We start from the raw sequence: 26,758 nt of genomic DNA, 5'->3' as shown, positions 1-26,758 counted from the left end.
CCTCTCAGCACATCCTTCGGCCTCCGGAAGCTCCGCGCCCGAACCGAAGGCAACTCTCAACTCTCGAGGGGACCAGAAAGCCCCGGCAGGAAAGGCGGGGCTGGCAGCCTTTAAGGCCAAGTCCAGGCCCGCCCGTCGGGGCCCCCTCCTCCCGCGCCCCAGACAGGCTGCGCCCTCGTTTGGGAGGGGCCTGCCATCGGGTACCCGCCGCCTGGAATCCGATGCCAGGCTCAGCCGCTGCCTTCGCCCGCCTGATTAGCGCGGCCCTAATTGCAGCCCGTCGGCCCCTTCCGGACTTCCTTCCCTCCTTCCTGGGCTTTGATTCCGAGCCGGGGAGATCAGAGGGCGGCCCCTGCCCTCGGCCCAGGACAACTGACCCAGCCCAAACAACCAGCGCCGCCCGGGAAGCGGAGAGTGTCCCTCTAAGAGCCCCTCCTCTTTGGAGTGAAGAAATAAAAAGACGCTTTTTTTAAAACAGTGTATTCCTTTTAAAAAAAAGTTTCACCCACAGACACTTTAAAAAAAAACACACACACAACCAATAGCCAAAAGGATAAATTACGCTGCTTAACTTTTTTTTAGGAACGAGCCCCTGGTATGCAAACACGTGTATAGTCCCGGGAAACCAGAGGCGAACAGAACTGGGGAGCCAGAGGCAGAGGATGCCGGTGCAAAGGGGGCTGGCTCGGTTTTCTCTCAAGTCCTTCGGGGACCAATTCTGAACTCCCCGGTGCGCGCCTGCCGACGTTCAAAGCAAAGACCCAAACAGGCACCAAAGGAGGGGCGCGCACCGTGCCATCTTGGGGCGCTCTCTCAGCCCCCTTCTAGGGCGAGGCGACTCTTCTTGGGGCCAGTCATTGCCCCGCTCTCTTGCGCCCTAACTGGCAAAGCAGCAAAAGAAAGCGGAGCGCGCAAGGATCAGTCCTGCTAAGTAGAGCCCAAGTCCGCTCGGTGAAGGCACCGGTTTCTGAGAACGGGCAGCGCAGCCCCCTCGGGGGCTGTTCCTCCAGAGCCCCTCCGGCCTGCAGTGCCAAGCTGGCTCCCTCGACGACCGACTCCACCGGACAGAAATCCCCCCCGATAGTCCGCCAACCTGTCGGGACACAGCGACCCCCTGTGCCAGGTGGCTCTTTAAGTTTCTTCTGCCGCTTGGGTCAGGATTTCTGCTCCTCTTGAAGTAATGACGATGGTGTGCTCGAACTGGGCCGATCTAGAAGGGAGAGGCAGCGATTAACCCCTTGCCCCCATTTGGGAAGGAACCAGGAAGAACGGGAGAGCGGGGATCCAAACCACTGCAAACACCCCACAGAAGTTACTTCCCGTGGCCCAGGACCAGGGACAGCAATTTTAACACCCGCTGACACGTACGCACCTTTGGTTGTCCTGGGAGACTGCGGTCCATCCATCTGGCAGGATCCTAAAGTCCGAAGATCCTTCCATGATGATCGGTTCTAGGACAGGCACAAACCAAAGGGGAGTTGGTCGAGGCGGCCCCGCAACTTGCCCACTTTGGCCTCGCCGAGCCTTGCGACTCCCCCCCAACTCCAACACACACACAGAACCAGCAACTCGGAGCTCGGAGAGCCGCGCAGCGCTCCGGCTCGACCTTGCGTGTCTCTCTTCTGGTTTTAAAGCCTGAAGAAGGGCATTTTAATCAAGCTTTAATTAAGATCCCCATGGATCATAACAACCAAAGCGCCAGCCACTTGCCGCCAAGCGGCAGATAGGTTGGAAAAATATGTGAATTTTTTAAAGCGGGCTTTAAAATGTTCATTAAAATCAGCAAAACAACAATTTTCTTATTTCCCTCTAATTGCCGCGCCATTTAGGCACGCCGTGAGCGAGGAATACATTTCCCCCCTTCGCCACCCCCTTATAAGCGCGCCATGATTGGTATTTAGTGCGCTCAGTCTTCCAGGGGAGGGCTGGGGGCTGGCTACTCGGCAAGCAAGGCAGCCTGACAGAGAGAGGGGCAGAGCGGAAGGGCACCCGCCATTCCCAGCCAGGGCCCTGCTAGCTGCGGGAGTGGGTGCGAGAAGAGACCCCCTCCTCAAAAACACTTTTACCAAAATCGAAAGAATGGAAGATTGATTTCCTACTCCCCCCTCCCGATTTCCTCTCTTTCTTGCGCCGGTGACCTACCCCAGAAGGTTGTTGTGATGGAAGAGAACTGAAGCTCCTTGCACTCGAACTCATAAAGCAAGCGTTAAGCATCTCAGGGCCCGGCTCCCCCATAGTTACGACGTGCAGCCCAATTGGATACTTGCTTACACGGAAGCAAGTGCCATGAAATTCAGTCCAGCCTTGCTCCCAAGTAATGCGGGCAGAGGACTGCAACCTGGCAGTACAGTAAAACAGGAGTCCAGTGGCACCTAACGCATTTATTCCTGCAAAAGCTTTCTGGAGTCAGAGCCCCACTTCATCGCATGCACCGGCGTGCAAATCCACCCGGCAGATTCATATAGAAAACAGACAGGAGCTTTCCCGCCGCATCGGGAAAGCTCATGCGGGGAGAAGTGTTAGATTTCAAGGTGCCACCAGACTCCTGCTTTATTCCGCTGCTGCAGACCAACCTGATCCTAAACTGCTTGGGGGTTTAACTTTGGCTAGGACTGCGCCGCTAGTCACATCTAACTTTAGCCTAACCAGTGTAACCACCCTCCCTTACGTTGGCGCTAAAAATTCAAGAAAGGGACCTCTTCTTCTTCTTCTTCTCAATGGAACCGAATACAAGGCTTGATGTCCTGGAACACCAGCCCAGCCGCCTCACTGTTGGCTCGATGAGCCGGATTTGGGTCCAGCGGTCCCACAGAGTCCAACAAGATCGTTGGTGCGATGTGAGGCTGGAGTTCTCATCGAGGGATTCTGAGACGGGATCTCTCGCAATACAAACCGGCACTGACCTATGGTGAACGCCATGCCCTCCTCCATCAGCAGCTGGCTGTCGTTTGCTACGAAATAAAACAAACATAAACGGGATCAACTTTTTAAAAAATGGTAATAGGCGCCGGCACAGGGAGCAAACGAGGACGGAGTGTCTCCGGCTCTCGACCAATCCGAAAAAACGCTCGGTTGGTTTGAATCAGCAAGTATCCCCAACCCCAGAGGACCGGGGAAGGCGGAGGCTCTTTGCAGCCGCTGGAAGCGGGGTTCTCTGCCAAGGCGTCCCAGGCAAAAATCCCTGCTCGGTGCTTCGCAGAGTGCAGAGAACGGGAAAAACTGCCACCATCCGTTACTTATTGCGGGTGAGGCAGAAACCAGCCATCTATCCACTCATCGCCAATTCCATTTTTAAAATAAAATCCCACCATGTTTCAGGAGAGGCAAAGGTAACCGAACAGAGCCCTAAGTTTATTTACTTTAAGTAACTACTTTTTAAGTGGGGGAGAGGGGAATTACTCGGTGTTTTTGAAAGTCAAACTTCGTTTCCCTAAAGCAAAACAAACCCCACATCTTTCTGAATCAAGAGGCTCTTTCTTTGCAAATAAGCTCGGTTGCAATAATGGGGCTTACTTCTTAGCAGATGGGTAAGCACAGTAGATTGACAGCTGATTTTGTCAATTTGGATTTGTAGGGCTTATTCCAAATTCTTCTCTACATACTATGGCTGCAATGCTTAAAAGGGGGAAAAAACTTTCCTTGGAGTAAGGCCCATTGAATAACATGAACTTACTTTTGAACAGACCTGCTTAGGATTGCTTCCTACTTCTCTCCTTAGCCTTTGCTTAAGAGTTCTAAGCATATAATGGAAATTATTTCCATAATTTTAAAATGAGCATTATTTCTTCTCAAAGAGCACAGCTCCGTAATTATAAAGGGAGAAGCTAGAGCAAGGAATTGGGGATCATTCAGTGATAAAAGAAACTTGGCGCTTCTGATTTTCTTCTGCTACCAGCAGTAGTTCACCAGCGAGCTCTGACTGGGTATCCCCTTCCTTGGGTCAGCTCAAAAATGAACAGGGTAAGAGCCATGGCCAAAAATGCTTGCTGGGACAGCCCCTCACTCGGAGAGCGGTTTGGCATCAGAGAGGGCGCGGGCTAGACCAAACTTAGCACCAAGAGACCAAATAGGTTGCTGCCCCTAAAAGGGTTTGGCGCGGGGGAACATTATCTTTTGCAGGCCGTGGCTAAATCAGGGAGGGGCTCTGTTCCAAGGCTTTACTGCTTCAACAAGTCAGGAGTGATACGACGAGTTGATCTCTTAGGACAATATGTTTGTATGTCACCAAACTGTAGGCAGCTGAGGGCTACCTCCTGTCCCGATCCATATCGATTAATAAGCTCCACAGGGGAGACCTGGTGACCAGTCTCTTCACTCACAAACACAAAAAAGCCTCTAGCTAGCAGAAGCCCCCTAGAAGGCACAGAAGGGAGATCTGCTGGTGCTACACCAAAGCACAGCATGGAGAGGATGGAACTGGAGATGGCAAAAGGCGAGAAGAACAAAACGCAGTCCTGGGACTTGGCTGGATCACGATGGCATCGCCAGCCTTTTTTGTTTTTCTGACGTGTCCCTCAGTCCAATAATCCCACTGCCCCATTCGTGCAGAGCGGTGGCGCCTACCTCTACGAATCTGTCAGCACAGATTTCAGCTCCTCGTCCTAGATTTTTTCCCCCTCACCACCTTCCTCCCAGTGTTTTTTTTTTAATTAGCCCTTTGACTGGAAAAGTTCCTGCTGGGCTACTGTCCTGGCTCAATAAAAGAAGCCACGTCCTCCAGTTTGCAGGATCTGAGCAAGTCTGTTAATGATAGGACATTTTGGAGGTCTTTCCTTCATAGGGTTGCCATAGGTCAGAGGCGACTTGACGGTACATAACACAACACACGCTGTCCTGGCAGCTTTTGAGGTGTTGGCTGCCCCTCAAAAGCATGGTAACCTACATCCATGACACCAGCACAGCCTGGCCCAAGCAACCACCACACCTCTGTGTGTGTGTGTGTGTGTGTGTGTGTGTTGGCTCAGCTTGCCCTCATACTGTTTTAACATTCTACCCACTCAGTCTGTCAGTAGCCAAACCTCTTTGACAGCTAAATGGAAACGTAACCCAGGTCACCCAAGTGAATACATCCCAGAAGGGGAGCTTTCCTTACCGTGATGCCAAACTTCAGGGTGGCCATGGAAGAAAGATCCTATCCCGTGCCCAATGAAGTGAGGACAGACTCGAAAACCATTTTGATGGACTATATGACTTTCAGGGAGAGCAAACATTAAAAGAGAGAGAGGGAGAAAGAGAGTCTTCAGAATCCACAGAATGGATAAAAGCATTAACGCTTCTCATTGGCAGAAATTCTTGTCCATTAAAACATTTGTATATTGCAGGAAGTTTCACAGGTGCTTACAACCGTCTCTGTACAAAGTAACAATTCTGCACAAGGAAGTCTGTTGAGGACTGGTTTTTAGCTGGCCAAGAGGGCGCTCCCATTCACATTCAGCTTTTTAAAGAAGCCCCATTGGCAAAGCAGGGGGATTCTTCCCAGAGTTTTACCTATGGAATGGGGAGCTCAGTCTTTCAAAGTCCAGAGTCACACAGAGGAAGATTTCTGTGCCAGGGTGGGGCAGGGAAATGGAAAGGGGCAGTTTCAGCTTCTGTTCAGAACTTCAGGAAGTTAATCTCAGTTCATGAATCTTGTATTTCAGACAGTTATCCTGACACGAAACTCCCCCTTTAAAAACAAAGTTGCATTCGTGATGAAAACAGGCAGACGGTGCTTCAAAATACCACCAAGCATCAAGTCACCCTCAGTGGTCATGCACACAATGAAAACCAGTGCTCAGAAAAAGTAATTTTCTCTGGAAAATATGCACACAATGCAAAACTCTGCAGAATTATAGCAGGGGCATCAAATCTGTTTTGGCCTGCACTGTTAGTAGTCTTATTTGGGGGATACCAAGCTTGTTTACAACCTCATAAAATGCTATTTGCTTTCCTCCCCAAAGCCCTGGAAATGTTAACTTAAACTGATGTTGTCATTTTCCTTTAAAGCCATAGTCACAGCAACTAGCCATGAGATGGTAATGAATATCTGCCTTTCTGCTTTTATTTCCCCCAAACCTGATGACTGAACTCCTCTCTCCTCTGATGTTGCTTTCACACATTCTGGCAGACATATGCTATAGTGCTGTACTGCAACCTTGTCAACGTGGATGAGGTCTCTGTAAAGCTGCAGCATCGCATTGCAAAGAGTCTTGGAAGCCATTAAGCCAGAGGGCAGTAACCATTTGTAACTGTAGAGCCAAACTACCTCAACCTTCAGAGCAAGAGATCAAAGAGCCAGCAGAAGAAAGCTCATTGGCATAACTAGAAGAACACATCGATAATAATTGATGGGTAATCCATAGTTTCTGAAGCCCAAACACTGGTTGCTGCAAGTCCTTTCTTGGGACCTGTCACCCACAAGGTCTCAGTAAGCATCCTGCATGATTGTTTTAGAGCGCTGGCATAAATCTGTCATGGGTCATTCATGGACTACTGGCAACTATTCACCTTTATCATTTCCCTTTCGGTAAAGCATCTCTAAGAAGCCCTTCACTCCTATAAAATAATTTGCCAGCCATTCCCTTCACATACTGATTATTCTAGCATCCCACCTACTCCACCAATAAAACTTAACCAAAGGATTTCACTTCTTTTGTAAAGAGCTGTATTTGGTTCCGTACTAAGCCACATTTGGCTCTACAGCCAAAGGTTGCACACCCTTGCCCTGAGCCACTGTGCTCAAGCTTATACAAGGAGCAGATGGATCCCAAAAAGGTCAACATGGACCTGCTGGCAGCTCAGGTTCTCACAGGCTAAGCATATCTTTAGAATAAACTGCTGTCCAACATGAAAGAGGGACAGTACAAGCACTAACTTGAATCATAATCCTCATTTACAGCTGTCCAAAACAAGCCTGAAAGTCCAGAGTGGAATGCATCACAGGTTTACTTTGGCGTTAACATTTAAATAAATCCTGATTTACATTTTCCTGTTCTCACCGCTAGCAGGTTGCTGCTATGATTTAAAGATGACATGATGTTCAGTACCCTTTAGGTATTCTTACTAGGATTTAATAATCACTATATCAGCTTAAAGCACTAGGACAGAGTCACTTGAAGGAGAATGCCGGGTTCCAGTCGATCCAGTTCCTGCTCTACAAAAGCCCCAGCTGAGCTGCATTGCACTCTTAGAAGGACAGACTTGCTACACATCCATGTCACTTTTTAGCTCCCCCAAGGAACTCTTGGGGGGGGTGTCCATAGTCCCCCTCCTTCATGCTACCTTTGAAATGGGCAGAGACATTCCCCTAGCCATCTTAGTGAGCAATCCTAAGCATGACTACTCTGAAACCTACTCAAGTCTGTTCAATAGGGTTTACTCACAGGAAAGTGTTTGTAGGATGGGCAAACGTTATGAAAAGCAGTAACTGGAAGTGAATGCTTTTTGGAGATCTATATGGCAGTGATTCTTAATAGAGTTGTCATAGGTGCTCTTCACATAAGATCCCCACTTAGGGTTCTACTTAGTCCAATGTAAGAATTGCGGGGCCCCCCCCACCAGCACTGACAAAGTTGTAGGTGTTTAAAAAAATACTTAGCATTCTTACTGATTCGATTTCAAATAAAATCAACCTATTTCCACTCAAAGGTGAAGCCTTTATTCCTTTCAGTCCAGAGACACGCAGCTTTTTTGCACCAAGCTATGCATTTCCACCCTTGCTCAAGAATGCGCCACCACTCTAATAGAGGTGCCTGTACAATGACTAGTATCTCTTTGCTGAAAAGTGGAAGAGCGGAGAACTAGGTCAATAACTTTTCATGATGCTCACAGATAACACCTCAAATGGATTTTTTGTTGTTGCCGTCGAACAGGTCCAAAAGATTAGCTACCGCTTGCCTACCACCCCAACAAAAATCTTTAGCTATTACAGTATTTTTGTTTGATTTTGGAGCACAGCAGAGTATAGATCTCAAAATGTATGATAGCTGAAGTGTCTTTATGGATCTCTTAAATACTCACCAGGAGTTAAGTAATGGCACAAAGGAACAGGGAAGTTAAAGACAGGCTAGGGGAAGTGTCTTCGTAAGATCTGAGAGTTTTTTAACACATTGTTTCACAGAATAATAATAAAAAAATAGAGACAGATGTAGAAATTGAGAAGCTGGAAAGTGATATTTTTCTTACCAATACCTAAAAACGAACAGCCCCCACCCCAAGGAAAATAGCCAGAAAATGTTGGATATCTGACAAGAATAAGCAGTTTCCTCCTCCATCACATCAGCTTACCACTAGCCTCTCTTTTGCATCTCTCTCTCTGCTTTTCTCCAAGCACCTCTCCTCATGCCAAAATAATTTAATCAATTTTCTATTTGGATTTGTCTGCATTCTTCCTACTTATCTTGAGATACTAATGGAGCCTGTCGTTTGCAGGCTTACTCCAACTGAGGGCTTTTCCAACATGGAATCAAATGTTTAAAATCCTCAAAACGTCTGCTACTTCATTCATGAATTTAGCTGTAGCTATTGTTTCATTTAAATGTAAGAATACTACTAAAAATTAACCGTAGCGGACCAGTTGCTCAATGAGGCCTAGACTTCTAGTCATCCTCAACACTCACCAGAGGATCTAAGGGTTGAACTATATATTAAATGTAGCTCCATTTAGTTCCATGATTCTCTAAAGGGATGGGATTTAAGAGATTTTTTTTAACAGAATGCAGATGCTGAAGAAACAATTTTATAGAGGAGACTAGAATAAGAGGAAAAGCTATTTTACAACTACATGCTGTTTCCACCCAGAACATGGGTCTCATGATCAGGAATTGGCTCCTGATAATGCCACATGGCTAATCAGATTTGGCTATGTGATGATGTCACAAAGCCAATTCAGAGCAAGGGCAAAGCTTCCTGTCCCCAGTGGAAGAACATTTTTGTTCCTCTTCACAGTCTCCTTGTTCATCATATTTTGGGGGAAATGCTCCCTCTCCATGTGGCTAACTCCTGCATTTTAAGGTACATGGGGTCTTCCATTCATTTGTGGCTTCTGTTATCACTGCACCATGGTGATCTGAGGTGGGGAATGCCTGAATTTCACATGTCAATTTGAACTAAACTACCAAATCTTTGTTGGAATTATACAATCATCTATAGAAACATGTGTTATACTAACAGAGAGGTCGAAGCCAGTTATAGAGATACAAATAATGACAAATTCAAGCACAGGACATTTTGTCTGTGTGTATGCGCATGCGCATGAGTGAGGGTGGGGTGGGTTTTTTTGCCATTTTGTCACAATTCCCTGCAAAAAAGAAGGGGGGGACCGTAGGAGATAAACACAACCTGCAGTTAAAAAAACCCCTAATCTACTAGTTGCAAAAGGTATTTTATTGAAAAGAATCTTCTTGCCACATCGTTTGCTCTTATGGAGTATCATAGCATGCATATTCTGTAACTGCTATGGCGATGGCTAAAAGGTTGTAATGTTACTACTGCCACTGTGATCTTAATTTTATTTTATTTTGTGATTCCATAATTGTATTCTATACCTATTTAGAATCCCCTCTGAGCAATTTTGATTGGAAACTAAGGTTTTAAATAAATAAACCTATGGAAGGTACTGTACGCTGTTGGTGGGAAAGGCTAAGGTATTACTATCGTATTGGGGTGTATCAACTTTTTAATGTACATGTGAATTAATGTGCATCTCTATGACATATGGGCCCTTTTCACACTGCTTACCTGCTCTGTGGACGTTGCGAAATATTGCGCAAAAAACGCAGAAGATAGCGTCTTCTCGCGAGAGTTTTGCGCGATGTCGCGCAAAACTCTCGTGAGAAGACGCTATCTTCTGCGGTTTTTGCGCGATATTTCGCAACGTCCCGGGAGCAGGTAAGCAGTGTGAAAAGGGCCATGGTGTGTGGGACAGAAAACGAGGTGTGCAGTTAAGGCACAAATTATGCATACACAACTGTTCACAGATCTCTGCTTGCTAGGACTTTAGTATCAGTTTGCTATTGTTGTTTAAATGGACATTTTGGTGCATATTTTGTTTTCCATATTTTTGGATGATTTCTGAGAGGTGTCTTATCAATAGGAAATTTAGAATGTAAGTCCACAAGTAGTTTGTCAGCATTTCTGAACTCAATGTCTAAGTAGTTCATGGAATCAACTTACAGCTATTCTGTTCCCAAGATCCCCTATTCCATGTTGCTACATACGCCGTAATTCTTAAACCATCCTCCCGATGGGTTGAGTCATTCATGTTGGTGAAGTGTGATCTGTTTGTGGCTCAGCAACAATTGGAATGCGTGTTCTTCAAAAGCCTGTCCACTGGACTGCGTAGCCTCCAGGGGGCTTGGCTACCTTACAAGTTTATTGTGGGTTTGCAGTGAACAGAACTATTACCATATAAATCCTCTGACCAGAAGAGTGGGACACTTCTGAGCAGCAGATCTCATAGAGTTTCTATCCTGACAATAGATGGGAATCTGCCTAAGTGCAGTCTCATGCTGTGTTACAGTGCTGCAAATCACATCTGATTGAAGAGGGGCACATTTTTTCCTCTTTGGCTTCCCATTCTGCAAAAAAAGTTCTATGGCTACAAATCCCAGCAGCTGGAACTGAGAGTATCATCTTCCTCTGCTCGCCTTTGTTCAAAAGATAATTCATCATTGTCTATGATTGTGTTTTGTGTAAGTTCAGTTTCAACCGTGCAGTTCAAGTGTCTCCCAAGCCAGTTAATACACAGCAGAGGGATTTAAACATATCTTCCTTCTTGGGATAACTGGATAAAAACCCAAGAATATTGACGGGACTGGACCAAGAAATCAAGACACATGTGCTACTACCATTCTCTATCAGCAGAACAGCAGCATGAATGCTTACGGTTGCTAGAGGATGTTTTCAAAACAGACAAATTCTAGACAGGTAATTTGATGACTTCACTGAAGAAACAGCAACGCAAAACTACATCCATAAATTGTGTGTAGTCTCATTGTTTTGGGTTTCAGCTGAACTGAATTCCAACTTGCCATTACAAAAACACTCACCCAAAAAAGAAAAGGGCGATGCCACCAAAACCAGGGGCAGAACGTTTGTTATTTGCAAATCACTAATATCCAACTCTCAGCACATTTCAGCAGAATGTGCCGAGATTGGCTTACTCATGGTGGGGGTGGGGGGAGGACCCCTCAGTGCTTGTATCAGCTGGATTCTGAAGCTAATGCTTTCCTTTATAGGCTGTTACTTATCATGAACGCTGAGAAACTGGATGCATGATGGGTATGATCCAGTCCCAAAGTGGATACAGTAGCTGCACAGAGAAGATTCCTATAGGCTACTATAGAACTCTGCTTCATTCCTCATCAAGTACAGACCCTGAGAGGAAGAGCTGATGAGGGGTACGGGAGGCATGCAAGTTGCCTGCCATTTTGCAAACTGCCTTTGTGCACGGCACCTTCGAACATGCAGAAGGAAGGACAAAACAGCAGTCTACTAAGCCACATGGAAATCCACCTCTAGGAATCCATGTATCCATTTGTAGAATATGCAATTAGATTAACAACGTTTAGTTGAATTAAGTATCCCAAAAGTATTTCAGCAGGAATACTCCATGCGTAGTTCCAAAGTTATGCAAATAAGTTCCATTTCACCATTGGAAAAATGGCATGGGGGGGCAGAATCTCCCCACACAAGAGTTCCAAGATGTATTGTATTGTTTGGCCCTTTAGCCTGAAGGTCACAAGACGAACTCCTGGCAGAGAAAGAAGCCTTGCTGCTTTCCTTCTCCTATTCATTTGTTTCTTCTGTACTACAGTACTTAATTTTTGAGCTTTGAGCTGCTTGTGGTTTCCAATGTGGAGAAAAGTAGGATATGAGTCAGTGAGTGAGTGAGTGAGTGAGTGAGTGAGTGAGTGAGTGAGTGAGTGAGTGAGTGAGGCCTAAGTAAATTACTTCTTCAGGTTGCTTCCAGCATGATAGCAATTACTCTTGGCACTGGAGTAGGGGTAAACAGACATTTGAAATATGATAGTTTTAGGCAAGCAGCTTTTGAAAGTTGGCCTAGCCTTTGCTTCTATGCAGGGCTCATTTCGTAGAAAAAGAGCGGGAGGGACTCATTAGCATAACTCATTAGCATATGCCATGCCCCTCAACAACACAGGAAGTGTGTCATTAGCGTAAATGATTTGCATATGCCTCACCCCCTAACATCAGCTACACTGGCTGTTTTGGACCCAATCCTGGCCATTCAGGGCCGAAATTGGACCCAAAATTGCAAAAAGGGGCTGAAAATGGCTGAAAAGGGGCCCCAAATGGTCAGGATCGGGCCGCTGCTGAGCAGGAGAGTGATCCACCACCCGTCAGAGGCCCGACCCGGGCCTTTTCGGCCCCAATCCAGGCTGAAACAAGCCCAAAATGGCTGAGAGTCCAGTGGGCGGGGCCACCTGTCATGCGACCTCTTTGGGGAACTGCCAGAACTGTGTTCCGGCGCGTTCCCCCTCAAAATGAGCCCTGCTTCTATGAAACTGAGCCAGTGATACATCTATGGATTATCAGGCTGCACAAGCATCTTCTTCCTTTTGAACTTCTTCATACCCGGGGAAATACCCTGTTCCAAGTTCAGGAAATTAGATCCTGCTGTGCCCAATGACTGCATCACAGTTTTAGAACATCTTTTACAAAAAGGTCTGCCCATCACTGCCGAGTTTTAGAAATGCTCCTTGCATAAATTATGTTTCCAGTTTTTAAAAAAGAGGTGGATTTAACTGTATTTTGTACATCTCTTTGAGCATTCAATAGTTACTATAACTATATCAATCTATATATCATGGCATACAGAGATCTTCACAGAAATAGTTGAAGCTTTAATCTGAGACAGGGCGGAGCTCATGAAACCTGTGAAATAAATATATTTTATTTGTTTAAATAAATGTAAAGGGTGTGCAGAGACTGGCACAGTAATAAACTGGGCTTTAATCTGAGACAGGGTATATGGGTCAAGTTTTCAAGCACTGGGAGGCAGACTTGGAAACCTGCAGAATTATTAAGGGAGGAGATTGCGTTTGAACATGTGCAAAGTGGCTTTGATGACAAATAATCCTCCCCTTCCAAAACAACCACCCCTTCATTTAGTGTAGTGGTTACGAGTGCTGGGACTCTAATCTGGAAAACTGAGTTTGATTTCCCCACTCCTCCGCTTGAAGCCAGCTGGGCGACCTTGGCTCAGTCACAGCTCTTCCAGAGCTCTCTCAGCCCCACCCACCTCACAAGGTGATTGTCATGAGGATAATAACACTTTGCAAACCACTCTGAGTGGATGTTAAGTTGTCCTGAAGGGTGGTTTATAAATTGAATGTTGTTGTTGTTGTTATGGGGCACATGTTAAGCCTCCAAACTCCATCTCTAATTCAGAAATTAGACAATGTAAAATCATCAGTGGGAAAAAAAATCAACCAAACTTGCATTTATTTCAGTGACTGTTCTGACTCACAGGCAGCAGAAACTAAACTTCTGCACTTTCTTCTTCCATTCAGCACTTTGCTGTCAGAGAAGTCACTGACACTTGGGTTAACCAACGGATTTGGCTTTGTTATGCTCCCGAGAGAGGTGAGGCTCTTGCCAGACGGCTTTGCGACCTGTATCCTGCAAAATGTTTAAAGCCCATGTTTCAGATGTTAGAAGAGAGGTCAAAAGGGATTAATCTGCCAAGGCTGACTGGTGAGCCAATGGCTGAAATCTGAATCCAAGTTTCCCAGGTCAGTACCTCCAACATTCCATAGGCTAGTACCTGACCACAGACACAGAAAAGACAATATCGAATACAGTGAAAAGAACCGGTCCATGGCAGATATGGAGCTAGAAAGTGAATTTAGGAAAGTCTTCCTATAGTGGTCAATAAATGGTATAACATTTTGAAGAGTAAGTGACCAACAGTGCAACACTATGCAAAATTAATCCTGTTGAAACCCATGGTTTTCAGTCGTCTTCAGTTCAAGTAACTCTGCTTAAGCTTGTACTGAAACTCTTTTTTGAGATGCTCTGCTTGTATCTGCCAATGATGGAACAAGTGAAATAATTTTTAAAATGAAATATTTAGCAACACAGTTTTGAGGATTATCTCCTGGTCTTTTCTTGACTCAGCAGCAACAACAAGAAGTTGACCTTAAGATGGTCAGTAAAGGTAGGTTAGAAGTTGTTTGTAGCCTTGGAAAATACTGATTGATCGGCCCTGCTGATTTCTTTACATGCTCGGATGGTTAGAAGGTAGAACAGGTAAAAACTTAGGAAACTGATTTGACATACTTGGATGAAGATGACTATCACCTTCTAGGAAGAAGAAAGGAATGTAAACAGGCAATTCAATGGTATGTGAACTGACAAAGAACATTCTCAAATATAATTTCACCACCTCAAAATTCAATAGGGGGTTGATCTGTTAAAGCCACTTCCAAAACTACACTGGATGCCAGAGAGAGGCTGGGCTACAAGCATTCCCACTGTCGAGTAAATATCACACATAGGGAAGCTTCCATGTGTATAACGCAACCCCCCCCCCCCCAGCCTCATTTTGAGATGAGACAATTCCATGTCACTTCCTGCAAGGTTGAAGTGGCCTTTATCAGGAAGAGGTGCGTTGGAATGGTGTACAACCTTTCAGTCCAACTGTACCTAGCTTCAACATGGAAGCCATTTTAGTAATTTTGCTAAATTTTTGAGCAACTTTTGTAACGTGCAATGAAGTTTTGATTGGAGAATGGCTTTAAAGGAATAGCCCCATGGAATTTTGAGGTGATACTGTAACGATTGAGAATGCTCTACGTCAATGTATGTGATACCAAATCTCCTTTTTACTTGGCCTCCACTAGATCTATTACTTTCCTTTTAGAAGCATCACTGGAATGAAGGAAAGCCTTAATGGCATTAAGACTTCATTGCTTTTTTTTAAAAAAAATGTTGGTTTTCATTGCTGTTTTTTAAAAGTATACCCAACTTACATGGTCTGCGCTGCAAGTATTTCCCAGTCTTTGGGTGGCTCATACAAGCCATTTTTTGTGCATGTGAACCAGCACCACCTGTCCTGGGAATATGATCTTGTGAAGACACATTGTATGTTAACTCAGTGGTCACAGATACAATTACAGAAGCTCCTATGATGGCAGCAAATGGAAAAATTGCCACTGTGACCTGTACCCAGGAAGCGCACCCCTTCACAAATCACATTTCTCCATGGAGGCTTATAGCTAAGAAAGCTATGGACAAAAAAGAGAACACACTCTAAATTGGCCTTAATCTTGTCGGTGTTACCATGCTTAAAATTATAAAAGCTATTTCAGTACTTTACAGTATGCTCCTAAGATAGTTACATCGTTCTCAATCCACTGAAGTCCATGGACTTAGAAGGGTATATCTCTGTTTACAATTACTCTGTCGGTCTACCCCTCCCCCCCAGACATATAAATCTCATCTTTTGTGGATGGAACCTAGACTGTCCTCATATGCTCCCTCAAATCCTATCTTTTGTCCCCCGCCTTGATCTAAGAGCTAAAGCAGTGGTTTAGTTCTTTTTCTTCTTCTTTTACATAGCTGCATCTCCCTGTAGATTTGCAAGACAAGACTTGCTAATGTCAGTGTTATTCCGCTAACCCTCAAAGTGTGAAAATGAAATAAAACTGATTATTTAGAAACAAGGAAAACCAGAAGACGGAGAAAGAGGGTGATGGAAACCAAACCATAACCAGCCAATTCAGCAGTTGCCTCCTAATAGCCAAACATGTGAAAGGCGTAGATTTTATTTCTGATCTGGAACTGAGCATGTGACCAAACACAACAGTAAGTCAATGCTAATCAAGGCATACTTGGAGTAACCTGTTATGAAGAACCAGCCCAACTCTGGAACATACATTTTAAAAGATTAATTAAATAGTACCATACTGCCTTACCTTGTTTGCTTACACAATACTGTTGGGAGTGCTTAAGATATTTTCCTTAAGTAGCAATCTTAGGCTACGGAAACAAGCAAGTTCAGGGATTCCCTCTAATGACAATGAATGATGAAGTATAATTAGTAATATTTTTGAAAATCCACAATTGTGGGCTTCTCCATTAAAGAAAGGTACATTTTAGTTTCAAACTAACACAAATTACTATATTTTTCCTTACAATAGTGCTGAACTTTTATTTGAGGTGCTCTGTTTCTGAAAGGTAGACATGATGGATTGAAATAAAAGATAATTTATTGCAATGCTTACTTTCAAGTGCACAGAGAAGCAGTGTAATTGTAATTTACAGTAGCTGTCAAAGAAAATCTATCACAGATGACATTAAAATGACTTATTTTGCCTGAGCCACTTATTGTTTAAATGTGCATAATCTGATAGAAACAGATTTCTTTTTTAAAAGTCTGCCTTTGTATTGTTCTAAGTTAATATCAAAACATATATTTATAAGTTAAAACATTTAGAAACCATTTATTGATACTCCTATCTCAGTAATTTTAACTACAAGTTTGAAATTGGTTTTTATTTAACTACAACGATGTTTTCATTTGTTTGGATCTAGGCAACCATTTTCAGGGATCCTGATTTGCTATTTGTAAGAAACTGTAATTTTGTACAGGATTTCAAGAAAGTTAAAAAAGAAAAATCTCATGATGTGTACAAAAAGAGAAGTGAAGGTCAACAATTCTGTTTCCATTATGCTTCCTCTGAGGTTTGGTGACCAGTTTAAATGGACACCAACAAACCAGCTTAGGTAAAGGAAACCAATCAGCCATGCAATTTTTTTAAAAAACTTATGTATTTGTCTGATAGACACACTAGAAAATATGCAGTGATTCTTTAACTCCACATTCCAGAATTAAAGAAAATTCTGGAATTACAGAATTCTTTAAAATCCCATCCTATATTTAAAAATTATTTCACTTTTCTGTGGAATCTAAAAATACACTCTGAAAAGATACTGAGCACATTTGTAGAACCCATTCAGATTTTGAATGAGCCTTTAAAATCCCATCCCATATTTAAAAATTATTTCACTTTTCTGTGGAATCTAAAAATACACTCTGAAAAGATACTGAGCACATTTGTAGAACCCATTCAGATTTTGAATGAGCCTTTCCACTAACGCCGAGAAGGCAGAAATTGATACATTTTTCACGCCAATTTCTAATTTGGTTGTTGGCGAATATAAAACAAACAAACAAAATTAACAAAATTGTAACAGGCCCAAATAAGCCTGCAATCTGTAATGATATGAAGATTTAAACAAAACCAGCATATTTAATCACAGAATAAGATATCGGGGTGGGAGAGAATAGCCCTGATGATCGTGGTCTGTGATTTTGTATGTAATTGTGACCACGGACCAATCCAGATTAATTTGCTTTTCAACACAGCTTTGCATACACATTTACACACTGTGAAAATACTGACCTCTGTATCAGCATAGCAAGAGAGAAAAAGAGAGAGCCCAATGTCACTTTCTGCCTGTCTTCTCTGCCTTTTTCACAAAAATAAATGCAACTAGAATTAATGTAGTAATCTAATGAAATGCATTACCCCGCATGGAGATTTATCAGATTTTTTCCAAGTGAATGCCATACTTTACTAGCACTGGCTGAAGTTCACCTGCGCGTTGGTGTGGCGTGTGGCTCTCTCTCTCTCTCTTTTTTTGTAAAGAGTTAAGTCGTACACAAAAAAGGGGGAACAAAGGTCAGCACCCAGCCGCCACTTGAATGTGAGATTTTTCTTTTTATTCCCCTTGATGTATACTAGGCTCTGTGTTATTAGTCTTAATGATGGAAAATTGTAGTGTTGATACAAATCTTTTTTTCAAAGTAGTAGGCGGGAGCTCCATTTGTTAGCAAGTTTTTTTGTGACTAAAAGCCACGGACAGTACATTTATGTAGCAGTAAAAAGGCCTAGATGCTCTTTCCATAGCAGAACTAATTATTCCCACTGTGACCTTCCTGCTCTACCCTATTCCTAGTACATCTCATCTGCACGCCTGTTCCTCTGTGTAGATGGTGTCAGAGAATATGAAAAACCCTATAATGAAACCATTTTCATGATGGAGAAAGGCTACTGGAGTTGCACTTGCTACAAAGAGGCTCAATTATATGAGTAATTGTGATAATTTTCTACATTCATAGCCTTCAATGGGGGGGAAAAAGAATGAGAGCCACAAAGGAAAATTACTTTAACAAGAAAGTACAGAGAGTAAAAATGGAAGAAGAGACAAAAAAGGGGGGGGGGGAGAGAAAAAAAAATAAGCAGAGAGGGGAAAAAAAAGTTTAAAAAATAGATCTGGTAGGGAGGAATAGCAAGACAGGGAGAACAACAGAAATGCTCAAAAAGCCTATGTGCAGCTGTGTTGCACAATTAAATTGAATTTTTTTTCTCCTGCAGTTGATGAATGTGACTACTGCAAATGTGCCTCTGTAGTTAGCTATCATTTGTTGTTCCGTGACAGGAAAAGGATAATTACCTCTCAGAGAGAATCAAAGGCTGACATGCCCTTTAGACACAGCCATGAATGCAGTGCTCGAGAGAATGCTTGAATAAGAATCTCGTCTTCTGTGCCCCCTTCGACTCGAGAATAAATTTTGTTAAAATGCAAGAGCACCACCAGTAAATTTGTTGAACTCTAGGTGTTCAAAAATACGGAGGTGCATCCATAGACTCATCCCATTTGCAAAAATAAAACTACATTTTGAATTCACTTCTATTATATTCATGGACAGTAAGATAGTGAGATATGCATTAAATTTCTTTTCCCAGTAGGGGTCTGATTCAACATTTCCTATGAAAGAACAGAAAGACACTATCTTTTTTCCCCAGGCTAGTTAGCCTATAATTTAAAACTGTCAAAAACACAATTTTATACAAAGTCTTCAATAAAAGCTTCTCAGATATAACCCAAAGTGGTTTTACTAAAGTTTGATTCAGACTCTGTTACAATATTTTTAAAGCTATAAATACATCAAACTGATATTTTGCTGCACCCCCCCCCCCTCCACCATTCCTCTTAAAGTATTTGAAGATTCATACCATGGAGGAGGGGAAACAGCCTCTTTCAAGATTCTGAGCCATGTACATTTTTATAGCCATCAAGATTCTTTTCCCCTCTGGTAGCTATTAGTAAACATATTAATGAAAAGGCATAAGATGGAACTTTAAAAAAAAATTGTGCAGAAACGCTAAAAAGAAACCAGTAATATGTTTTAATCAACCCAAACACAATCTGTCTTTTTAATTTTATCATTGCATCAGGATTAATACAAAAAGGGGGGAGGCAGTCTAAGGATGTCTTTATTATATTTGCATGTAATTTGGTACGAAAGGGATGAATTTCTATCACTGAATATTTTGGAAGACTTGTAGTAGTTCGCCCTAGTTTGAGTTCATAGCTTGCTGACATTATTTCTCATGCAACAAATATATAACCATGCTCCCTTTTTCAAACCTCGTTTTTATTAAGACAGTCAGTCCAACTCCACAATCACACCTACCAAAGTGTGACTGAAGCCAGTCTGGGAGGTGTCTCTGTTGACCCTGCCTAGTGTGAGTTACTTTTTAAAAATCCTTTTCTTACCCAGGGAACAACATTACAGGCTGGCAGTTCACATAGTGATATCAGACCGAAATGATGGTTCTGAATCACAAAACGTGTCATCAGCCTTATACCAAACCACCAATAACCTTTGTCCCTCTTGCCAGCCCTCCCTTTACTTGTCAGAAGAAGGCTTACCTGATCGTGTTTCCAATTACAGAGAAAGGAGCCCCAGGTCCGCAAGCTGCAATTGCTTCATCTCTACATTTCCTGGCAACCTCCACTAACTTTTGACCAGATTCATCCACATTGCCCACTAAAATTGTTTCGGAAGTGTCACCATGGTAGCCATTGAAATACACCTAAACAGATGCAGAAAAGTTTTTTTTTAAAAAAAAGGCAATTGCACTTTACGGGTGCTAATTAAAGTACATTCCTAAGCTCTCTTTGTGATATTTTTAAAGGTAACATACAATATATATTGCATGATGGTAATACTAATATATCAGGAGAGAGAAGTCTAAGTGGGGGTGAGGGTGGAAATGTGGTTTGTAACTAACCAGGGTAACATGAAGATTGGCAGTGTGTAAAAAAAAAATAAATCTTAGGTGCGGGTTTCCTTTGCAGAGGCATGCCAAAACATTTTAAAAAGTTGCATGTTAAAGCTATAACTCCTGCCTAGAGTCAGGCTGTTCAAGTCCCATTGATCGCAATAGAATTTAAGGAGTCTTAAGAGTGCAGAATTTCAGTGAAACGTTGGGAGAAGCACAGACGTTAAGGATGGGAAAAACTTATAACGATGTAGAAATTATCTTTATGAAAATGAAATGCCAAAAGGAGCGGTGGGAGAAGATGAGATAAAGGCCCACGGATTAGTTGCCCATATTATCCCATAAGGTCTTGAACTGCTCATGTTTACCTTCGGCCCCTGAAGTGTTTATCTGTGTCACCAATTTCATTTCTCGAGGGGCTACCAACCAAATGTAAATTTAAATCCCACAACACTCATACCGAACGCCTGTCCCTTCTTTCCCATAAACAGGTTAGACTGGGTGAGCACAAAGAGATGCTAAGGTGATGCCAGTGTACGGCACTTAGAAGATCATATGTTATCTTTAAATTAAGACAGCACCAAACTTAGATGTTAGGAAGAAGTTTACATTTTAAAAGTTAGTAATCCAAAATACAATGCAGAGCCAGTGTTCCTCATGTGGATGGGATTTTATTTTGGACAAAACTACTTTCAATTTCTTTAAAATAGCACCAGTTACCACCTGTATTTCACATAAGTGTATGTGTACACTGTAATTCAAACACAGGGTAGCATATATCATGCAAAAAATGGACTAAATGAATGTGATGGAATGGACTAAAATGTGAATAGCTCCAAATTCAGTACAGCTTAGTCCTTTCCAGCTGATACCTTTAAAAATAATACATACAACCATGTGTTACTAAAGGAGAAGAATGTATCTATCTATCTGAATTTTTTTAAGGGGGGAGGGGGGGAGATGATAATTCTGGCAGTATGCCTCACACTGAATAGAAATGAAATGCTCTCAGAGAAACAAAAGATTACCTTTGACACTATAGTATCAGACAACAGGGATTTGTCAGTAATTTCTGAACAGATAATTCCACATCTAACATTATAGAATCTTCCCATCTATTGCTACAGCCCTATGTACAATCAAGCACTCAGAAGTTCTAAACAAAATATATATATATGAGAAGTCCCATTTTTAATTGGTTGTGACTACAGTTTACTGAAATGCTACTTCCTAAATGCAAGTGAAGGTTACTCTGAAAACAATCCCATACACATCCTGAACCATTAAGGTCCCATTCTCTAGGTGCACATCCTAGCGAATTCAGAGCGACTTATTTCCAAGTAAACATGCATAGGATTGGATAACAATCACCCCCATTATCTGAAAAGAGAGTTAGGTTTTAACAGAGATATTAGAAGAGAGTGAGTTAGATGCCACCAGCTTTTCTGCTGGGGAAAAAAAGAGAGAGGTGGTTCTGGTGGGATTTAAAGGATATGTTCAGGTTAAAGATGTGTAGGACGGGGGTTGTAGTAAAGAGGAGAATTAGGCAAGACTGCATGAAAAAGCTGGCTGGATCCAAGTGAGCAGATGCAATCCGGACACATTTAGATTCTCCCACCAAATTCAGTGTGATTTACAATCTGATCCTATGCATGTTCACTTGGAAATAAGTTCCACTATATTCAATGGGGCTTACTCCCAGTAAGTTTTACAGAATTACAAACTGAAGTGCTTAACTGTATCCAGCAATCTTAAGCACTCTTATGAAGAAGGAAGTCTTTTTGAATGCCCTGTGACCAACTTCTGAATAAATGTGCCGAGAATTACATGTATACTCCATTACTAACTTGCCGTGGATTGTATCCAGTGTATAGAAGCCACTCCCCTCACCACGACCCATGAAGGGAGATTTTGCATCACAGCTGTGTTTGCTCAACTACGTCCACAGAAATCCAGAGAAGCTGGCTCTCCCTTTATACATTTAACCAGGCTCTGTCAAATTATTAATTCTTTTCTCTCAGTCCCTAAGACAGTTTTCAGGATCCTTTTGTTTATGTTTCCTCAGTCCTTCAAATACAAAAATCCACGGTCCCCCACCACACAGAAAGAAAATAAGCATAGTGAAAGAGTTGATCGCATAAACCTGTATAATCTTAACGATCGTTCCTGAATTTTGAAAAGTAGGATTTATAATAATAAACAGGGCTTTTTTTCAGGGGGAACGCGGGGGAACGGAGTTCCAGAACCTCTTGAAAATGGTCACATGGGCTGGTGGCCCCGCCCCCTGATCTCCAGGCAGAGGGGAGTTTAGATTGCCCTCCGCGCCGCTCAGCAGCGCGGAGGGCAATCTAAACTCCCCTCTGTCTGGAGATCAGGGGGCGGGGGCCACCAGCCATGTGACCATTTTCTCCGAGGTCAACCCACTGAGTTCCACCCCCTCTTTTCCCAGAAAAAAAGCCCTGATAATAAATATTGTTGACAGTGTTTAGGCCTTATTAAGCACAGTAACAACCAATACATCTTTTTATAATTTATATTTTTAAGATGCATAAACATCAGAGGAAGTAGCATATTGTAGTTTTATAAGTATCAGTGCTAAAATTATGACTGTCTACCAAAGATGTAGGACAGCTCTACGTGATAATTACTGGTTAAGAGCCGTAATAGGTTGGTGGTCAGTGAAGTACAAAGAATTTGTTTCACTAACTCTTAAAACGCCACATAAAGACCATGTGAGTCGAGTAAATAAAACACTTTTCTGTGTATTCTCTATCCCCCCCAAAATATTAACAGAGCAAAATATATTTAAAAATATATTAAAAATAGTTTGTTATTCCAAGATAATTTGTACTCACAGAAAAGCATTGACATTAGACGGACAGAAGATTATTATTTAATCATTTTATAGATCTTGTATGCAACCATAAACAAATTACTGTAGAATGCTATCTACCATAATTGTCCTTTTCTGGACCACAATCATTGTTTCTATCTATGAAATGCCCATTAAAAAGGTCAATTATAAACGCCACCAAGAAAAATCTTCCTCAGACATATTAGCTATCAATTATGATAGAACAACAAATCTGATGCAAGCGTTAAAACATCATACCAAAAGGAGGACAATCAATAACAGCAGGAAGCAGATATTCCTGGAGACTTTGTTATTTTAATTTTATAATAGCAGCAAGCACTTTATGATGATAAAGAAAAATTAGGAATGAACTTTATGAAATGTTTATATTTCAATGCTACTTGAAAAGCAAGGATTAGGAGATGAGTAATCAGAGTACAAAAATAGATTTTGAACCCACAGCAAGCCCATAGCCTCAAGCAGGTATCTGGAAAGGTAGCATACACATTTTCTAAGCAAACAAACACATTTGTGGGAATAAACAAGAGTACACTCGTGAGTTATATCCAGACTCTAAAGATGTATACTGAAAAATCTGCGCCACTGAATTCAGTAGGATTTGCTAGCCAGGAAGTATGTTTAGAACTACAGTTTTAGACACATACAAGTGGAAGACCCGCAAGGGCTTGTGTGGGGAATCTTATTTTCTCTCCCTCACTATTTCCTTTTTCCGTGAAAGCCCATATATTGTCTCCCCTTTCACTATGTCTTTCTCTTCTTTGCACTCCCCAACTAGGGTTACCAGGTCCCCTGGCAGGAGATTGGGAGCCTGGCACTTACCCTACCTCATCCCGGGTTTCTTTCTTTGCGTGTGCTCTCAGCTTGCGTAGTGATGTTACTTCTGAGAAGTGATGTCACTGCGCAGGGCAAAGGGCGCTCCCCCGCACTCCCCGAGCAGCACCATTCAGCCTGAAACAGGCCCGTTGCAGGGTGCTGCGGATTGCGATTTGGGCCACTGTGGCCACGGGAGCATGTTGCACCACCTGGAGGCAGGCTGCACTGCCCGGGGGGGTACCCTGGGGAGCACGCCCCCCCACCGGCCAAGTAAATGGGCACACGGGAGGGGAGGGTGGGAGCAGGGGATCCCCCACCCCGGGCGAGGGAATGGCACCCCATCCCCAACCAACCTACCTTTTATCTGCCCCCCATCTTCAACAATATTTATTTCATTTATACCCTGCCTCTCCACAATGGGGACTCAAAGCAGCTTACATTCTTCTTCATTTTATCTTAACAACAACCCTGTGAGACAGATTGACCCAAGGTTACCCAGTGAGTTTCTATGGCAGAGGAGATTCAAATCTGGATCTCGCAGAGCTTCATCTGAAACTCTAACTGGCTTCTGTGAGGTGGCTGCTGTCAAACAATAATAAGCAGTTAGGGGCTGGGCTGCATGAGTTGTGTGTTTGCCTCCAGGCCTCCCTCATGAGGGGCCCTGCCCCTCCCCCTGCCTTTTACTGACAGAAATCACAGTTTGAAGGCTGACAATAATGTTCAGGTCACCCAGCAACTCCCATAATGAACACAGAGCTCTCTCTTCTTAAAGGTACAGGAGCTGCTTCTATTATTTGGGGGAAGGGGTTTAACCTCTCAATGCTTTTTTTTTTTTTACGATTTCAGATTTTTCTGCATTCCCAGGGCTTTTCTCAGGTTTGTAGAAAGATCTGTCTGATAAGTTCACAGCCCCGATCTCCGGATTTAAAAATCTACAGATGGAGCCATACTGAGAATTAGATTTACTGATAGCCAGAGCATAAAAGATCAGGACATGCATGAAGGAAAGTTTGGCAATACCATGCATGAAGGAAAGTTTGGCAATACCTCTTGTGACCCTGTTAATGAGAAATTCTAGAGGTTTTGCATTTCCATGGAAATGGTGGATGCTAGAGCAATCCAAACCTGACTTCATTAAAAGGAAGTTACCAGAAAGACTAGGACAAGGACTGTTGAACCAGAAGGAAGCAGAACAAACTGTCTTGCCAAATCCAATGTGCTACTTTAATTATGTTGGCAGCCCAAGTCATTGGTTGGACTTCATAGTTACAGGCAGGGCTCATTTCGAGGGGGAACGCACAGGAACGCAGTTCCGGCAGTTCCCCCAAGAGGTCACATGTCAGGTGGCCCCGCCCACCTGACTCTTGGCCATTTTGGGCCCGTTTCAGTCTGGATTGGGTTCAAAACAGCCAGAACAGGTGATGTCAGGGGGTGTGGCATATGCAAATCAGTTATACTAATGACACACTTCCAGTGATGGCAAGAGGTGTGGCATATGTTAATGAGTTATGCTAATGAGCTATGCTAATAAGTTCCTCCAGCTCTTTTTCTACGAAATGACCCCTGGTTACAGGAAATGCCTAGGACACTTGATTTCTAAGGGGCCAAATCGTCGGAGGCCATGATGCAAAGAGCTGTGTTTGTCCAATGGGGCTTTGGGCCTATGTTTCTTGAACCACAGCACTCCCTGCCCCAGGCAAACCACTAGTAAAACTGAGGAAACATTCAAAGTCACCTTGTAACATGGCAAGAAGCTCTACTGTTCAAAGAAAAAAAAGTTAATGGTATGGATTCAACCATGCATTTTCATTTGGGGTGGGTGGGTGGCAGTTTCTACCGATTCTCTTCTCCCACTGCAGACCCCAACTTTGCCCTCAATGCTTTTCCTAGGGGTCCACAGTCCCCAAAGGAACAAAACTTCATGAGGTTCAGTGGGCTGCTGCAGAAGGAGGGGGGAGTCCCACTTCACAAATTGTTTCTATGGCTGGATGCCAGTCATTCTTCTGGAGAGTCTTGAGCAACTGAATAACATAAAAAGTGCTATAGATACAGATTTTCCCTCTTTGAGCAGTAACTATGCAGTAACTCTGAGCAATAACTTTGAGCAGGAACTGTGCTTCAGATATTCCACTTAGTTTCATATCCCACTTAAGACAACAGCTTCAGGTGACAGCTGCTGCAGGTGGCAGCACTTCTGAGTTTTAACATTACTCTGACTCTCATTTCCCTCTCAAAATATCTCTCCTCACCCCATGTGGTTCCAGATACATGTTAACCCAGTTTGGTATTTGTGATGCTCTCCCTTCTGGGTTGGCAACACCGCTGGGTTCGGGGTCAGCCACTGCCCCTTTAACTGCTGTCCCTGTCTTCTCAAGATACTCCTGTCTCTTCCTCATCTCTCCACACTTCTCATCTAACTCCTTACTCTCCACCCTGCTTGTAGGGGAGACTCCCCTTTTATCCCTTCACCAATCCCAGCCTCCACCTCCTAGCCCCGCCCCTAACAACCTAGCTGCTGCCTTAGGTAGCCACACCTGTGGCTGCTCTGCTGTTGGCTTTTTGAGGCTACTCCCCGCCCTTTCTAGCCTGTCTGTTGGTTTGCTGTGTTGCTGCACCTCTCCTGCCGGCCTCTGGGCAGTAGCGTGGCCTGGTGCCTCCTTTGCTGCCTTTGGCCTGCTGCTTGAGTTGGTGCTGCCTGGCTGTCTCTGCCCTCTGCCTCTTCTTCCCCTGGCTGGGCTGTTTTTCTTCCCCTGGGCTGAGGAAAGAGGCTGCCCTGGAGCTCTGACTGGGTAACTGGCAGTTGTTAGGACCCAGGAGATGTCACCTAGCCTGCCTCTTGTTGTTGAGGCTTTGCCTGAACTTTCTGCACCTGGGGCTTCTTTGGCATCCTTGGCCCTGGTTGGTGTCTCTGACATCTGTCCTCTCCTGGCTGGGTGAGTGTTAAGGGTGGTAGGGCTGGACCGGGGGGGGGGGGCTACAAGCCTTATTTCTG

The 26,758-nt window shown here is 43.4% G+C and overlaps 1 protein-coding gene across 1 annotated transcript in view; it reads right to left on the bottom strand.

The window, feature by feature from the left end:
* Positions 1–490: 490 nt before the first annotated feature.
* The window catches only part of METAP1D (methionyl aminopeptidase type 1D, mitochondrial), a 91,710-nt gene continuing 65,442 nt past the window's right edge, over positions 491–26,758 (bottom strand). The window contains exons 6-10 of the mRNA XM_054972545.1: positions 19,726–19,889; positions 5,093–5,190; positions 2,904–2,951; positions 1,373–1,451; positions 491–1,210 (exon numbers count right to left, since the gene is read on the bottom strand). Coding sequence (XP_054828520.1) covers positions 1,132–1,210; positions 1,373–1,451; positions 2,904–2,951; positions 5,093–5,190; positions 19,726–19,889 — 468 coding nt within the window. The 3' untranslated portion in view covers positions 491–1,131. The remainder of the gene's footprint in view (positions 1,211–1,372; positions 1,452–2,903; positions 2,952–5,092; positions 5,191–19,725; positions 19,890–26,758) is intronic.

This window comes from Eublepharis macularius, chromosome 2 (genome assembly GCF_028583425.1).
Source record: "Eublepharis macularius isolate TG4126 chromosome 2, MPM_Emac_v1.0, whole genome shotgun sequence".
Taxonomy (NCBI): Eukaryota; Metazoa; Chordata; class Lepidosauria; order Squamata; family Eublepharidae; genus Eublepharis; species Eublepharis macularius.
Note: the sequence above shows the minus strand (reverse complement) of the source record. Positions and strands in the feature narration are given on the sequence as shown.